Below are 18,016 nucleotides of genomic sequence, written 5' to 3' on the forward strand. Positions count from 1 at the left end.
CGGTCACTCGTTATGGCGAAGAGTGTAAAGTACTGTCACACCTTATGGTTAAGTACGGTCACTCGTTATGGTGGAAAGTGTGACGTACTGTCACTCGTTACGGTGAAAAGTGTAAAGTACTGTCACACCTTATGGTAAAGTACGGTCACTCGTTATGGCGAAGAGTGTGAAGTACTGTCACGCCTTATGGTAAAGTACTGTCACTCGTTATGTCGAAGAGTGTGAAGCACTGTTACACCTTATGGTAAAGTACTGTCACTCGTTATGCCCAAAAGTGTGAAGTACCGTCACACGGTTTGGTGAAAAATGTGAAGTACTGTCACACCTTATGGTAAAGTACTGTCACACGTTATGGTGAAGAGTGTGTGTTGACGGGGGTTCACGTGTACCCGGGCGACTGAAGGGATTAGCTGTTACAAATGAGTGGCTGCGCGTGCTAGGTGACACTCCGGTAAATACATGTATGGCCGCTACTGATGTGAAGTGTCATATGTGAGGAGCCATTGCCAGAAACCTAACTGACTGATGAGCTGATTTTTGTTGCTAGGAAGTGGCATTTAGCCATCTGTACAATGGGGGATGTTACTATCTTAAATGAGACGTTGGGCAACGTTTTTTGTTTTGCAATATGCCAAATGCACAGGTGAATACAAGTTGCAATGAAAATGGCCGGTGGTGACACATATAGTCAAGAAGACAGACCACTCCAAAATGAAGACGTTGTAGGATTTTCTATCAGCACCAACTATGGCATCATCATCTCAATATGAACCAGCACAAACTCGTGCATAACACGACACATATGCATTACAACAAACTGTTATTGCAAGATTATTTCATAAAACAAATGCTTTGCTTGTGTGTCTGGCAACACTACATCTGCAATCCCCTCCAGAGTATCCTCATCAAGCCAAAATTGTGCCGTTACTGAGCGGAGGACATCCAAGCCTTACCATGACACCTTTGTGCCCCAGATATACCACATACCTAGAACAAACCATACACAGTCGAGAACTTCTAACTGATATGCTTTATATCTCCACGACTGGCATTTCGACACTGAACCCGGGAACCATTCTCATGGTTCTTTCTCTCCTTTGATTTACACGGACATCTAACTGACCAATGAAACGTCGACATAAGGGTAAGGGAGGTAACCCGCATTACCCAGAAATCATAGCCATCACCAAGTTTATTGATTTGAAGACATCCTTTCTATCAAAAAGAGAGCTTTGTTTTGCTTCTCGAGTCTATTTAAAAAAATTACATTTCTCGCAAAATCGACGTTATGGTTGTGCCGTTGATAGTGCTGACAAGGCTATTTTCTGATACGTTCTCATTGGTATGCTAAACCTCGTAGCATAGCCAGTTAAACGGGGAGATGAAAATCCAGGGCGAGGACAGTCAGATTGGGAGACGTACGGTAATGGTTCCAGGCGTAGGTTTGTCGAAAACCAAGCCCTGGAGATAAGGGGAATGTATCATATTTACATCAGAACAAACTCCTGATCTGTGGAACTCCCGAAAACATCAACGCCATGTCTTGATGGAACTTTTCGGACTCCTTATGGAACCACAACGTTGCTCCGAGAACAACCAGCTAGAGGAGAGGATACACCAGCAAAAGTGATTATGTCAGCATATATGAACCTAATCTGTACAAACCGAAAGACTGTTTATGAGGTCGCTTAGATGGAGCATGTTGTGTTTGGCTGAGAGCAGTATTTGCTGATTCAGAGGGCTTGTCGCTTGGCATTAGCAGAATTTATCTATCTCTGAAAAGTACTGATTTGTTAAATACAGAACCACGTTGTCATGACAAAAGTTATTTTTCAATATTCACTAAAGTAATCGAATCACAAAAGTGCATGGTATTCATCACCAACAGGTACTCTGACGTAGGTTACAGGTTTGCTCCAATAAGGGCATGTTATTCCATGTGTCTACGTATGCGTCACATGGCCACTGACTTTCAGGGAACTCTCTACAATACGGTTCTAAAAAGTGCTCGGATTCAAGGATTTTGTGTTTAGAGGCATTTTCGAGTGTTCGAGACTTCAGAAGACCAGGTTTGGATAATCTGATCTTTGAATCTTTCAGACACCATTTCCTGCAAAGTATGACAGGTTTTCTAAAGGCAAACAGACAAAGAAAGATAAACGACATCCTGAGAGCAAGAGACTGTTTTAATGGGCAGAAATCTCTTGATTGTAGTTTGTGTCATCCCACTAGCTATTTGAATGAACTCGTGATTCTGTGACTTCTTTAACACATGAGACGCCATTCGCTATCCTGATTGTCCCATTTGATAGCCTGATATTATTTGACTGGACGTGGGCAACAGCGATATCAGCTTTTGTTCTAGGGGACTTAACTACCGGAGTGATTTGTAAATCCTTAACAACTGGTGCTGGGTTGAGGCGAAGACATGAGTTGTCCAGGGCAGTGCGACGCAAATGGCCACAGGTGATGCTTGTTTTGAGTCGGTGATCGCCACCCAAGCAGAAAGATAATATCGGGTGTGTTGGGTGGACGAGGGCCAGTTAAGTCTGACGTAGACCTGTCGGGGTACTCGGGGTCAGTCAGTACTGGTGCCGTCAATAGTTTCAGTCATTAAAAACAATTCAACTTGACTCAATGGCTATTTCCAGAGTCGTGTCACTTGAACTGGAATCACAGCGATTCCATGTTGGGACAGGGTTGGAGATATGTAAAGCTGGATAACAGAGGGTCGAGGTCCGTGATGGACGACATTGTGAGAGGCAGATCTCTGTCGTGACCGCAACACACATTACAACTCCCATTACACCCGGCACTATAGAAAATTAACGAAATTATCAAAACCACTAAAGCCTTAGGAAGTGCTACCATACACTACGTCATATAAATATAGCGAAATGACACTAGCGTCTTACATACTTGGTTCAAGCAATACGTGCATTTCTGCTCAGTTCGAGATATTGCTCTCTTGCAGTTATCATATATTGAGAGAGTATACGAGTATATACATGTATATATATATGTATGTGTGTGTGTGTGTGTGTGTGTGTGTGTGTGTGTATATATATATATATATATATATATATATGGAGAGAGAGAGAGAGTATACGAGTGGGTGATGGCTCAATCTGAAGTTGCAGTGATAACACCAGGACTCCACTGAAAGGTCGAGGTAGGATGTGGGCCACTTTGGAGTTGCTGCAAATGTCAAATCTAATTTAAGAAATATTTGACTTATTTTACAGATGTTAAAGTTCGTATGACTGACAACGTTTTCGGCTGTTATGTCCTATCACTTGCACATTGTGTTCTTAAAACAGACAGTACGTCAGTAGTCTCACAGTCCCTGAACCACATCATTTTCCCTACTGCATAGTCCTCCTTGTCTGTCTGACAGTACCTGAACCACATCATTTTCCCTACAGCCCAGTCCTCCCAGTCTGTCTGACAGTACCCGAACCACATCATTTTCCTATTTACTAGTATGCCGCAGAGTCTCTGAACCACACTATATTCCCCACTGACTAGTCCTCATTGCCATGGTAAATCGTTAATGAAGTCTCGATTTCCTCAGGTTCTGAATGTCAGATATTATTGGGGGTTATTTTCAGCTGAAATAGGGTTATTCTTTCTCTCCTAAAATTATATATATATATATATATGTGTGTGTGTGTGTGTGATTGGTTCAGAGACATATATATATAGATATGTGTATATGTGTGTGTGTATATATATGTATATATATATAGATATATATATATATATATATATATATATATATATATATATATATGTATATATATATATATATATATATATATATATATATATATATATATGTATGTATGTATGTATGTATGTATGTATGTATGTATGTATGTATATACATACACACACATATACACATATACAAATATACACACACACACACATATATATGTGTGTGTGTGTGTATATTTGTATATGTGTGTGTATGTATATACATACATACATACATACATACATACATACATACATACATACATACATACATACATACATACATACATACATACATACATACATACATACATACATACATACATACATACATACATACATACATACATACATAATTTTAGGAGAAAAATAATATGTATATATGTTCACAGACTAAACGTTTCTATTAAATATCATTTCAAAAGCCCGAACGCGTAGAAAATACCATGTCACCTGACCATATTAACAGTGACATCTGAAAGCTTGGCGCTTTTTCTTGAAATAATATGCCGTAACTAAGTGGTGGATAGAATGAAACAAACAAGAATTGGTTATTCCATGGTGTTGCATTTGATACATTTGGCGGTGTTACATGCATCGTGCCAGCTGATATCCCACAATAGGTGACTTGAATATGACGTGTCAGAAAACATGGAGGTCACCAGGTCATTGATGAGCCGAGCGAAGTACGACTTTTCAAGAGTATACTTTCTTTTGCACGTCAGTTTAGAGAGCTCCCACAGGGTCAGCAGTGTATGTGGTTATTTTTACGCACTTTAGCAATATCCCAGCTGGGGATACTAGAAATGGGCTTCACACATTGTACACCTGAGGGGAATCGAAACTGAGTGTTCGACGTGAAGAACGACACTTTAACCATTCGGCTACCTCGACGTCACCACAGAGTCGTAATTAGTCCTTTGATGCCATACTACCTTATACTGACACAATCACATGGGAACTTCTCGACTTGCTTGTTGAAGTCATGTAAACATTAAACCAATATTATTTGGAAAGACAAAACGCTTAGGCATTTTATTTAGTCTTAACATTTTTCACCTAACTTACGTCTGAGATGGTGCAAGGAGTGAGTGAGTGAATTTAGTTTTACGCCGCTTTTAGCAATATTCCAGCAGCATCACGGCTGGAGACACCAGAAAATGGTCTTCACACATTGAACCCATGTGGGTAATCGAAACCGGGTCTTTGGCCTGATGAGCGAACGCGTTAACCACTAGGCTACCCCACCGTCCTGAGATGGTGCAAGGAGTGGCGGTTAACAACTAAGAAATCTTCGGGGATGGTAGCTACAAACCAAGGATCATTATCTGGGATTCTAACAGGATCACTGGATTCTGGTATTGCATGCCATATCGCAACAGTGAAGAACAAATTGTGACCGGATGATTGATTGGACTATGCCAACTTATTGTTTAAACTGATCACATATAATAATATTGCTGGAAAATTGCTAAAAGGCAGCCTAAAATCATACTCACTCACTCACAACGAAATCCTGAACCTACAGTTAAGAGAAGAGTCGGCTGTGGTAAAGTGGTGAAAGGTTTTCATATTGACTATAACACATGGAAATTTTACGCATTAGTAACCAACATGATCGTATCTGATGCTATATAGTTACTGTATTTTGACGTCCACCGTATATCCACATCGTCTTTAGCTGAACAACTGACTTGATACTTTAAGTGTTCGGTTTAGGGGATTAGGTTTTTGATTCATAACTACATACTCGTATAATGGATTCAATCTCTTGTTCATATTCTTTTATAAAAAAAAACCCCCGAAACAATCGACATTTTTGCCATTAACAAAACGATGTTCCTATCAGATTTCGGGGGTCAAGCGGCTAGAAATATTGTCGGAGCAATTGTTCAGATGAACCATATGCCTGTAGCTGAGGTGACAGTGGAACACACTTTTGTTTACAAATGTTTCAAATTATAACAGGTCAGAGGAAAATGACGTATTTCTGAGTATTACCTAATGGACGATTTAGAGCCTGATTCTTAACACCCAAATGACATCACTTTGAGCAATGCCAGAATAAATTTGAAGATTTATCGTTCAGGCTCTGTAAGAAAGTGATCCAGCTGACGGAGATTGATGAAAATAGCCTGGCTGTGAATTTCCATAAAAAATATATTAGAGTTATTCACTCACGCTAGGATGCTTGATGAGTTTAAACTGATGGTGTACTACCTACAACACTACAGGAAATGAAGAAGAATTCCCGAATGAGAGCGTCATATTTAAAACCATACTAAATACTTACATAACTAGCCTTTGCGTCATTACTTCTGTCCACCCGTACCCCTTCCAGCTAACACTGTGTCGGGGTATGCACTGACTTACGCCTGCGGGGTCCTAGGGCATAATAGTCAACAAATCCGGCTTACATCTTATCATATTCAAATTTCAGCTTGAATAACCCGAAATAGTCATCTCTTGAACGAACGTAATAATCTTTATCTATCGGAACTTACAAGTACCCATCACAGAATCAGTGCAATGATCTCATGGCGTTTATGGCTCTGCGTGGTGTGCCCTTGGGCAGTGGAGGGCATGAGGTGACGGGGCCACTTGTTGGCCTTCACAGACAAACTAGCCAGTGAAGGATAAGGACTGGGATCTAACGACTATCAGGTAGGTCAATATGTCACATATACACCAGACAATTTCCTGTATTATGTTATCAAAAGTGAATCCCAGTTTTCGCTCTTTGAATATGTTGAATTTTGTGAAATTTTATTTTAGTTTGGGCCGGAACATGATTATTAAGTCATATTATATGTTTTCAAAATATTGAAATATGGTATTTTTCTACTGCTATTGATTACTTGATGAGACAATGTTATCTCTGATTTTAATGCATTCTGTTGGTTGCTTCCCGTCAGTCTTCGAGGGAAAGCTGAAACACATGAATGTGTGGACAAAACAAAGACAACAACACACATCACATTCATTATAAGCAAGATTAATGTCATGACGCTCATGTCGAAAAACAGAGGCAAATACTATAGGAATCTGTTTGATCATCACAGCCAGGTATGATTTTTATGATGCATCTCTGCACATATGTCTCGACTGAGGAGGACGCTAGGACTATTTTTCACTGAAAACAAACGTGATGCGAGAAACTCTATATTTTCCCCTTAAGCATGAACATAATTTTTTTCTTTTAAATTAACTCGGCCACCCTTTTACAATGTCAGCTGTCAGCGTTACAAATGGCATGTTTTCGATTACACTGTTTCGGTACAGATTTCGAACTCTTTTTTCAAACCTAGTCCTACCTGGCTTTGGAACTCTCTCATAGTGAGACACCTTATCACCTATGTTTGTTGTTAAGCAATCAGTCTCATGATCATGAATAACACGGTAAGAATGGCAGTCTGATGAACAATTCACTTCACTGACAATAAATGCGGTTGAAGCGCAGTATTTGAAGTGACTTTGTCCGAGAAACATTTCCGTAAATCTAATATAGCAATATCTATGTATAAATGATAGGAGTAACTTAGTTATGTAATATGTTACAATTGTTTTTAAATAACGTTTATAAGTTGAAAAGAAAGAACTATCTTTGTTCTCCGAACATCCCTTGATTCTTTACTGTGAGCAGTGTGTAGTGTACGAATTCTATGGTTAATCTGTCAACGCACATGAAATAGTTTGTAAAGTGCAGTATATATGCTTGAGAGTAATAAGTTATAAATGGGTAAGTATGGAATAGTGGTAACCATGTATCATGTTTGAAGTTCCGGGCAATAGCCATAATACCCAAGCCTACAGTCTTGTACGATACAAGACCCTCACAAACCGCTTATAAGTTTTAGACCCCAGGAAATCTGGGTTGGAACTGATCTTCAGCAGCCCATGCTTGTCGTGGCAGTCCGACAAAGGGGATAATGCGTCACTTCTCAGGCATGTCACCGTATCTGAATTGCGTAGATCCCTGGTCGTGATGGGCACGACTGCATTGTCTTGTCCAAGTTCGGTTAGGTATATATACCTTTATATAGCTGGAACATGGCACAGAGCAACACTGAACATTGAACAAACACTTCACAATACTTTGCTTAACACATTTCAGATTACTATAGTGGTATTATTGGTGATATCTACCAAATCATCTCCAAGGCCACAGAAGATTTGCCGGGTGTGATGTCTCACTGTGACTCTATCTACTATTTAGAGGTTGTTTCCCAGGATGAATTGAAAGGACATGTCACGGTTCTTGGTTTACACTATATAAACATGAAAACAGTAACGTTATGGATTTATGCCATGTTCCAGCTGGACTGTCACCATGGAAACGTCCTCATCAGGCACCAGAAAGAGGTGGTTTCGACATTACATGATTGTCCTCATGCTTGTGACAGCTTCGTGGACGGACGTAGCAAGGGCTAACGGTACGTTATGTTTCATATACTTGGTATTTATCGACTGAATTTAAGCTAAAAGATTTTAGGCACCGTCCATAATTTGTGGCTAGGGGGTGGGATGATGATTTTGTCGGGGGGTCACCCACTTTTTTCTTGAGTGTGTGTGTGTGTGTATGCTTGTGTGTGTTTGTGTTTGTGTGTGGTATCGTTCTTTGCCTCTGCCTCAGTTTCAACTTTTCAATGTACGAAATATTCAAAACACTATCTCAGTTTCATTTGTAGAGATAAATAGTAACCCCGTTTTTCCGTTCTGGAAATACAAAAAATCACTGACACACACGAAGTGCGGCTTTTTACAGTTCTTGATGAACGGGGTGACCCCAGACGTGTGTAGCCATAAATTAAGAACGGTTCCTTTCAGAACAGCTATACGAGAAGTACATTTACCATCTACATGGGGACGTTTCGTGTGGATGCGGGTCTTCAGCGACCCATTTTGTCGTTAGACGTGACAAAAAAGAACCGGTGCCCAAGCTCGTTAATAGGTTAATGCATGTCATCGTGTCCTGAAATCATTGGTGGACGCTCATGATATCAGCTACCGCATTGTCAAACCGCCTCCCAGTGGCTGGAGTATTGCTGAGTGCGATGCAACTAACAAACATGTGTTTTCTCTCCCGGTGATTAGGTTGTTCTGGACAAGGTGACATAATTTTACTTGTGGATGACTCCGAGGCAACCAAGCTTTTGGAAGGAAACAGCGTGATGTACGCATCTGGAATAGCCACCTTCCTTCAACAGATGGTCAGTACGGTCAATCTTGGTAACGTTCGCATCGGCATAACCCTCATCAGCAACACTGCACGACAACAGATCACCTTCAGCGACGACCTTGCTGCGTTACAGGTGGCAATCAACGGCATAGCGCCTCAGTGGCAAGCTCTGAACACCTTCTCGGGCATACAGAATATCGTCAGTCAGTTTAGCGCCGCCAGAACTGGAGTGCCGAAGTAAGTCATTTGAAGCATTAGTTAAACGTAGTTTTCCCTTATTTAGACAGTATCAAAGATAAGTAGAGGAGGTTTGAGTATTGGGACTTTCAAACGTAAGTTGTTGACTGAAAAACGTTCCACGCATGTGCAGTGTCTTATTTTCGGTCGAAGCGAGAGGATTTGTCGGACGCCATTTTTTCTCCAGAACGCTGTGTTCATTTGAATGGATTTCGTCACACGGACACAGAGCGTGCGAAGCGACTAATAACGTTGACCCTATCTGTATTTAATTCTGTATTTAATATCATTCAGAAAATAAAATTAAATTACAGGTTTTACTGAGCTGGTTAATGCTATTTTACCGCTGGTAGCAATATTAACTGGTTTGTATTACAAGGGGGTAAGCGCAGTAGTTGAAACAGTGAAACAAATGCACGTGCGGTACGTGATGAGCGTTAAATGAGACCAAGCCTACTTGTTATCGGTTTTTCAGTTAATGTGCTTACTCCCTTGACATACAAACCAATAACAGCGATTTGAAACTAAAATCGTTTGTTAAACCACCTTTCCTAAGCTGAATAAAATTCTGCGATTTGAACGTTCAGCTGGCAAGGTAAAATTATAAGTGGCAATCTTAATTTCACTTTATTTGATTTGCAACTTTGTTCAAAGTGAAATTCATGGGGACGTTTTCACTGGAAACTCACATTAATCACTTGTCTGTTGCAACTCTACGTAACTTCTAGCCCTTGCAAACACGTTGTAGAACGTGCTCTATCGTCCAGCGTGCTCTGACAAACGGAAATCGTGAAAATCTTACAACGAGGCTCGACCGCTAAAACGTTAGGCAGTTTTGTACGGCCTTAACTTTATAACATTACATTGTACGTTACAAAAGTACACGAAATAAGTGCAAAGAACACGTAGCAGGTTTAACCAGTGAGCCAGAACAATTGAGAATCAATTTAGGACCACGGGAGCAGTCTGTGACGTCATGCAAACTAAACCTCGATAGAGATATACGATTTTATCCATAGTTTAGAATTAAAATTTATTTGTAAATACTGTGATTTTTGTGCAGTGATTCGATGAATATCGAATATTACCAAACAAAGCACGAGTGCACGTTATGTACGCTCTAGACCAACAATTTTCCGTTTTCGTTTCCCTTTGTAAGCCTTGGTTCCGGCAGGCTGGATTGCTAACTTTGTGTTAAGGCGATTTTCCGAGCATCTGATTTTGCTGAGAATGTGGGTTGGGTTCTGACCACGGATGTGAATCATTCCCCCGATACTATCTGAAATATATATGTTTCACATGACTCTGCACCAACAATACTACTTAATCTGTACTTTACTGGGAAAAGGTATCACGTATTTTACTCATGTTCTATCATTTTCATAACGTACTCTAAATGCTTTGTTGGGTTTCACTATATGAAAATAATATGAATGCACACTACATTTAGAGGGTGGTCAAATAACACTGATCACGTTCTTATAACGGTGTTCTTGTCTTCGTCAAGATGAACACATCTATATGCGTCTCTGTCTGTGAAACCTTATATACTGAACAGCAAAAGAAACGCAACTCCGCCAAGTCTATTAATAGACATCAACAATAATGCTTACTTTTAGATTTCATTGTAGCGTTTCTTTTGCTGTTCAGCATGTTTAAACGTGTTGCAGAGAACTTTCATTTGATATGCATCGTGACACATTTAGAGAAACTTTTCCTGTTTCATAAAATGTTTTCATGTTTCTTTGCTTGAGTTAGGAAGAGAAAGCTTCAGCTTAGGGTTTAATGTTACAATGTTTCATCACTAAACTCATTTTTTTTAAAAAAACCAGGCTGTTGTGAGTGCATTGCTAATTTTCTGGTACTGTGTAGTGCAACATATTTGTGGCTCCTGAGTAGGAATTTGGTTTTGACGTTTACCGTTTCTAAAGTGCTATCCTCTTCGTGTTCCAGGATTCTGGTTCTTGTGACAAACGGCATATCCTCCAACCCCACCCTCACCATCGCAGAGGCATCAGCCGCACGAGAGGCTGGAATAGAAATATTTGGTGTCAGTTTTTTGGGAGACCTACCTGTACCGGAATTAATCGCCATTGCTGGGAATAGTAGCCTCGTTTTCGTTTCCCCGTCAGCTTCAGACTTAACCGCTATTTTTGCATCTTTAAATACAGCTGTCTGTACTTGTGAGTATATTCCTGTCTATTGCCAATGCGTTACATTCAGCAAACACGTCTGCAAAAAAAACCCCAACCCCTAGAGCGATTTTAACGGGTAAATGCTGAACAACATTTAAACAATATCTTTACCTCATCCAAGATGATGTTGCTGTTTGGGTTGGCAAAGTGCCTAATGCTGTGTCTACAAGTTACAAGCACCGAAACACTTGTCCCAATGGCGAAAGCACGAGCATTGTTTAATTTGCTTAAAACACTTCTCTATTTCTCTTTGAAAAACATAAAGATGTGCCTGCAAGTAACATGACAAATAATTACACTTTTTTGAGGCGTATTAAGAAACCGTTTGTCCGGTGGATGTGTGTCTCACGTCATACCAACGAATGTTCACGGATAGTATTTGTTGTTGGGCGTAATGAGGTGAAAAAAGATGGTAGGTAGTATACTGTTTCTAAGTATGGTATACATGTTACACTGAGGCACGGTACTGCAAAAATATACCAGCGGGAAGTGGAAAGGGGAGGGGGATCGGTTACAATGACATTGGTGAACATTGGATACACTTCAAATGCACATTAGCCGGTACAAATTGGATACATTTTACCACCGCTCACACCCTCGAAATATGGCTCTAAGATAGTCGCAAATACCACACATCAACATTAACTTACGACAATCTTAGCGCTAAAAGAGCTTCGAAAATCTAGGCCAGTTTCATAACTTGATCGTAGCTACGATTGCCATCGCTTCGATACTTTTCATTCCCTGATTTTGACGACATATATCTCACAGTTAAAGACTGACATACTTGTTCTTTCAGCATTAGCAGTCTCTCTGACGACAGCAATACCGATGTCAGCTGGTATGAAATATGTTTGCTACTATATCTCATCACCGTCACAAGATGTCCGGAAACATTATTATCTGAACTTTAATGGTTCAATAAATACATATATATATATTCAATGCTTTAGCCGACCATGTAATCTGAATCAGTTAAATACGTAACATTCGAGTGTGGTTAGCAACTTGTATATCTATGGTCCATCGGTACACATGTTCTGAGATGTGTTCGCTAAATATTTCTTGAATAATGCTCAATCTTAGACCAAATTACTTTCTGTGAATTCTAGTACGAATTCTAGTTTGAATCTTAGGTATAGATAACCAGTTATGAAATAAATACGTTATATACCAGTAACCACTTCACGTTCAACTCCCAGCATGCTCCCAGAACGACGTCATAATACTCCTTGACGATTCGGAGGCCACCAAGGCTCTAGAAGGTTCGAGTGTTGTGTACCCGTCAGGCATACGGTCATTCCTCACAAGCTTCATCAATACGGTCAGTCTCGGGGCCACCCGAGTAGGCATCACGCAAGTCAGCAGCACCGTCCGCCAAGTGATCACCTTCAGCGACAGCCTTGGGGCATTACAGGCCGCCATCAGCAGCATCGTCCCTCAATGGCAGGCGCTCAACACCTTCTTGGGAGTACAGGACGCCACCACACAGTTCACAGCCGCCAGACCTGGAGCTCAAAAGTAAGAATTAATCCCTACCAACCGAGTACCACAACGGGATTGTGATTGCTCCATATTCTGACCACTAAACTGCCTGATCCAGAATCGGTTGTTTTAAAAGTCTCGGATGTGTGACAGGAGTTAACCTGGGTGCATCGTCGAGCAGCAAACAGCTTGGTAATAGAAGTTGTGGTGATGCTTTTGGTGTACGTTTATCCATTTTGCGAGCACCATATGTTATCACTTGTTTTGACTAATCGCTTACTGTGGCGCCCTGAAGTATCTGATCAGGGGATCATCGAAATTAAATGTTTTCTGGCAATGATGATTTGAACTTGACAAACCAGGGGCATCACTGCATTAAATTCTTCATTCTTTTTACTACTGAACTGTCTATTGTGCAACCGAAAAACATCTAATGATCACGTATTTTCAACCTTTAGGTTTTTTTTCAATAGCAACTATTTGTTTATCATGTTCACCTGTTGCTGACGTCATCGTGTTCCAAACCTGATTGTTTCAGAGTTGTGATTCTAGTTACAAACGCCATTTCTTCCAATCCCTCCATGACTATAGCCGAGGCAACAACAGCGCGTGCAGCGGGAATAAAGATGGTCGGTGCCAGTTTCATGGGGCAGATCCCAGTAGCGGAACTCAATCTCATAACAGCAGACAGCAACCTCGTTTTTGTTTCGCCGAATACTAACGACCTTGTCAATACAATATCTGGTTTAGTATCGACGCTCTGCCCAGGTACGTCACACCGAAACATGAAATGGACTGTTCAGTTACTGATTAGTGTAAAACGTGTGAAAGAGAAACGGTAAAACCATGCTATCATTACTTACTGATTCGGAAACACATTCGTATCATATCGGGATTTTATTCTTATGAATTCTTAGGGTTGTGGAATGTCGCTTGACAAGCCCTACCCTACCTTATTCCTTCAGAATTAAAACTTTTCATCTACATGACGAGATGGTCATGCTAGACATGTATTAATCATCCTACACTATCATTAGGCGAAATAATCGTCTTTTGTGCCTATCATGTTCTTCTTTCTTGACTTCTAGCTTACATGGATGCAACAACAGGTCAAACGGACGTCACCAGCTTCACGACCGACGCTGGAGTAGATACAACGACCGTTGATGATCCATCAACGACCGGTTTTGCAGAAGTTACGACTGACGTCACTGACGTCACTGCCATCACGACCGACTCTGGCGATGATGCCACGACTGACGTTACTGCCATCACGACTGACTCAGGCGCTGATGTCACAACTCTTGGGGATCCATCTGTTACCGGGATTGTTGGCGTCACAACCGACGTAACCGACTTCACGACCGACTCTGGTGCTGATGTCACAACTGACGTCACTGCTTTCACGACCGATTCTGGCGCTGATGCCACAACTGACGTCACTGCCTTCACAACCGACTCTGGCGCTGATGCCACGACTGACGTCACTGCCTTCACAACCGACTCTGGTGATGATGCCACGACTGACGTCACTGCCTTCACAACCGACTCTGGCGCTGATGCCACGACTGACGTCACTGCCATCACGACTGACTCAGGCGCTGATGTCACAACTCTTGGGGATCCATCTGTTACCGGGATTGTTGGAGTCACAACCGACGTAACCGACTTCACGACCGACTCTGGTGCTGATGCCACAACTGACGTCACTGCTTTCACGACCGATTCTGGCACTGATGCCACAACTGACGTCACTGCCTTCACAACCGATTCTGGCGCTGATGCCACAACTGACGTCACTGCCTTCACGACCGACTCTGGTGATGATGCCACAACTGACGTCACTGCCTTCACGACCGACTCTGGCGATGATGCCACGACTGACGTCACTGCCATCACGACTGACTCAGGCGCTGATGTCACAACTCTTGGGGATCCATCTGTTACCGGGATTGTTGGAGTCACAACCGACGTCACTGACTTCACGACCGACTCTGGTGCTGATGCCACAACTGACGTCACTGCTTTCACGACCGATTCTGGCGCAGATGCCACAACTGACGTCACTGCCTTCACAACCGACTCTGGCGATGCCACAACTGACGTCACTGCCTTCACAACCGACTCAGGCGCTGATGCCACGACTGACGTCACTGCCTTCACAACCGACTCTGGCGCTGATGCCACGACTGACGTCACTGCCATCACGACTGACTCAGGCGCTGATGTCACAACTCTTGGGGATCCATCTGTTACCGGGATTGTTGGAGTCACAACCGACGTAACCGACTTCACGACCGACTCTGGTGCTGATGCCACAACTGACGTCACTGCTTTCACGACCGATTCTGGCACTGATGCCACAACTGACGTCACTGCCTTCACAACCGACTCTGGCGCTGATGCCACAACTGACGTCACTGCCTTCACAACCGACTCTGGTGATGATGCCACGACTGACGTCACTGCCTTCACGACTGACGCAGTTGAGGGGGCTACGACTGTTGGGGACATGTCTAATAACGGCATGTTGGCACATACGACTGACGTCACTGCCTTCACGACGGATGCGGGAGTAGATACTACGACTGGTGAGGACACGCCTACGACGGTTGCTTTTGAAGTCACGACTGACATCACCGCCTTTACGACGGACACGGGACTAGATGCAACGACTGTTGGGGATCCATCTACGACTGACTTTACTGATGCCACAACTGACGTCACTGCCTTCACAACCGATTCTGGCGATGCCACAACTGACGTCACTGCCTTCACAACCGACTCTGGCGATGATGCCACGACTGACGTCACTGCCATCACGACTGACTCAGGCGCTGATGTCACAACTCTTGGGGATCCATCTGTTACCGGGATTGTTGGAGTCACAACCGACGTAACCGACTTCACGACCGACTCTGGTGCTGATGCCACAACTGACGTCACTGCCTTCACGACCGATTCTGGCACTGATGCCACAACTGACGTCACTGCCTTCACAACCGACTCTGGCGATGCCACAACTGACGTCACTGCCTTCACAACCGACTCTGGCGCTGATGCCACGACTGACGTCACTGCCATCACGACCGACTCTGGCGCTGATGCCACGACTGACGTCACTGCCATCACGACTGACTCAGGCGCTGATGTCACAACTCTTGGGGATCCATCTGTTACCGGGATTGTTGGAGTCACAACCGACGTAACCGACTTCACGACCGACTCTGGTGCTGATGCCACAACTGACGTCACTGCTTTCACGACCGATTCTGGCGATGCCACAACCGACGTCACTGCCTTCACAACCGACTCTGGCGATGCCACAACTGACGTCACTGCCTTCACGACCGACTCTGGCGATGCCACGACTGACGTCACTGCCTTCACAACCGACTCTGGCGCTGATGCCACGACTGACGTTACTGCCATCACGACCGACTCAGGCGCTGATGTCACAACTCTTGGGGATCCATCTGTTACCGGGATTGTTGGAGTCACAACCGACGTCACCGCCTTTACGACCGACTCTGGTGCTGATGCTACTACTGACGTCACCGCCTTCACGACAGACGCAGAAACGGATGTTACAACTGTTGACGATCCTGCTACAACCGGCATGTTTGAAGTCACCACTGACGTCACTTCCTTTACAACTGACGCCGGAGACGGTGCTACCACAGCTGAAGATACATTTACAACTGACATTTTTGAAGTCACAACTGATGTCACATCCATCACGACCAATTCAGGAGATGTCGCAGGAAATGTCGGAGGACAAGGCGTTATTGCATCAGCGCAAAGTGAGTCCTTAGCCTCAGGTCATTGTAAAGGTTTTGTTAATCGTTTGTTAACATTTACAGTGTTTATTAGTATTAGATATAAGGAATCAACTAATCCATGTTGGGAATCCATGTAATGATTCATAACTGGTCAGCACCTTACCCGTATCTTATGATTTAGACCAAAGTTGGAAAGCCTTAGATCTTTCATGACTTCAGACTTTCCTCCAAGATTGTGCCAGGAACAATGTTAACTGGAATATAGTGGCGTTAAACCCAAATCGCTTACTCGTTCCTCCGAACTGGATATGAGCCAACTGTGGTGAGTGAATATGTGAGTTGGGTAACAGTATATAGATTTGATTGTCTGCAGAGCGCAGCAGTATTGCTCACTGAGACAAACACGGCATAGTCGCAATTGTACAATTAGTGTTCTGTTTATATAACGAGCGCAATGAGGGTATGAAGACCGGTTTAACGTGAAACAGAAAGAGAACGGGAATGGTGCTGGTAAACCAAGAAACGTAATCGTGTTTCTGTGCTATGGTGGTGTACTGATGAAAACTATGAAATTTTCAGAAAAAGCTGACGTAGTTCTTATGGTGGACGCTTCCGACAGTCTGAAGCGGATCCAGCAGGCTGGAACAGGAACTACGTACTCTCCTGATGTCGTTCGGTTCATAAAGGATGTCAGCGCGCTGGTAAGCCAGGATGACATTCGGATCGCTCTTCTCATGTTCAGTGATACAGCAACACTTTTGTCCAACTTTGAATCGAGCAGAGCCTCGCTAGACACAGCCATTGACGGCTTTGCTGCTGAGTTTTCTGGAACAAATGGGTCGAATGCCTTCCTCCAACTCCAGACCCAGTTGTCTGGAAGTTGGAGACCAGGCGCTACGAAGAATGTTATTTTCATAGTCGATAGCGTTACGGACGACCCTGTTGCTACGTCGGCTTCGGCTGCTATTGTGAAGGATAACGGAATTAACATCATAACAGTGGGCTTCAGCAACGCTGTGTCGCCGTCGGAGATGGCAGATATAGCCAGCAGCCCTAACCAGGTCTTGTACGTTTCCAGTGACGATCAGTTGTCCAGCCTTGTTCCGTTAATCAAGGATTTCCTGCAGAGGTAGGTATACATTGATACAATTGTGGTTTTTGCAATGCTCCTCCTTTCAAGGGTCGAGTGATCATAAGTGTTTGTTGTCTAACACAGCACTAGGAAATATCCAAGCTATGTGACAGTAGTATGTGTTTAATCCCCTCTGGATCTGGCAATCCAGTGATTGTGGATCCAGTGACACCAAGAATATCGATCTATTTACAGTTCGATTAAACTAAACAAAAGGCACTACATTATTTACATTAATAATATACCG

The 18,016-nt window shown here is 42.8% G+C and overlaps 1 protein-coding gene across 1 annotated transcript; it reads left to right on the forward strand.

Moving 5' to 3' along the window:
* Positions 1-8,089: 8,089 nt before the first annotated feature.
* On the forward strand, positions 8,090-17,770 carry LOC137283364 (serine-rich adhesin for platelets-like). Its single transcript, XM_067814826.1, has 12 exons — positions 8,090-8,192; positions 8,854-9,175; positions 11,129-11,358; positions 12,573-12,891; positions 13,394-13,623; positions 13,944-14,675; positions 14,766-14,984; positions 15,075-15,908; positions 15,999-16,214; positions 16,302-16,582; positions 16,951-16,963; positions 17,217-17,770. Exons 1-12 carry the CDS (start codon positions 8,090-8,092, stop codon positions 17,768-17,770), a joined length of 4,053 nt encoding a protein of 1,350 aa, XP_067670927.1.
* Positions 17,771-18,016: the final 246 nt, after the last annotated feature.

The sequence above is a fragment of the Haliotis asinina genome, chromosome 5 (genome assembly GCF_037392515.1).
Source record: "Haliotis asinina isolate JCU_RB_2024 chromosome 5, JCU_Hal_asi_v2, whole genome shotgun sequence".
Lineage (NCBI taxonomy): Eukaryota > Metazoa > Mollusca > Gastropoda > Lepetellida > Haliotidae > Haliotis > Haliotis asinina.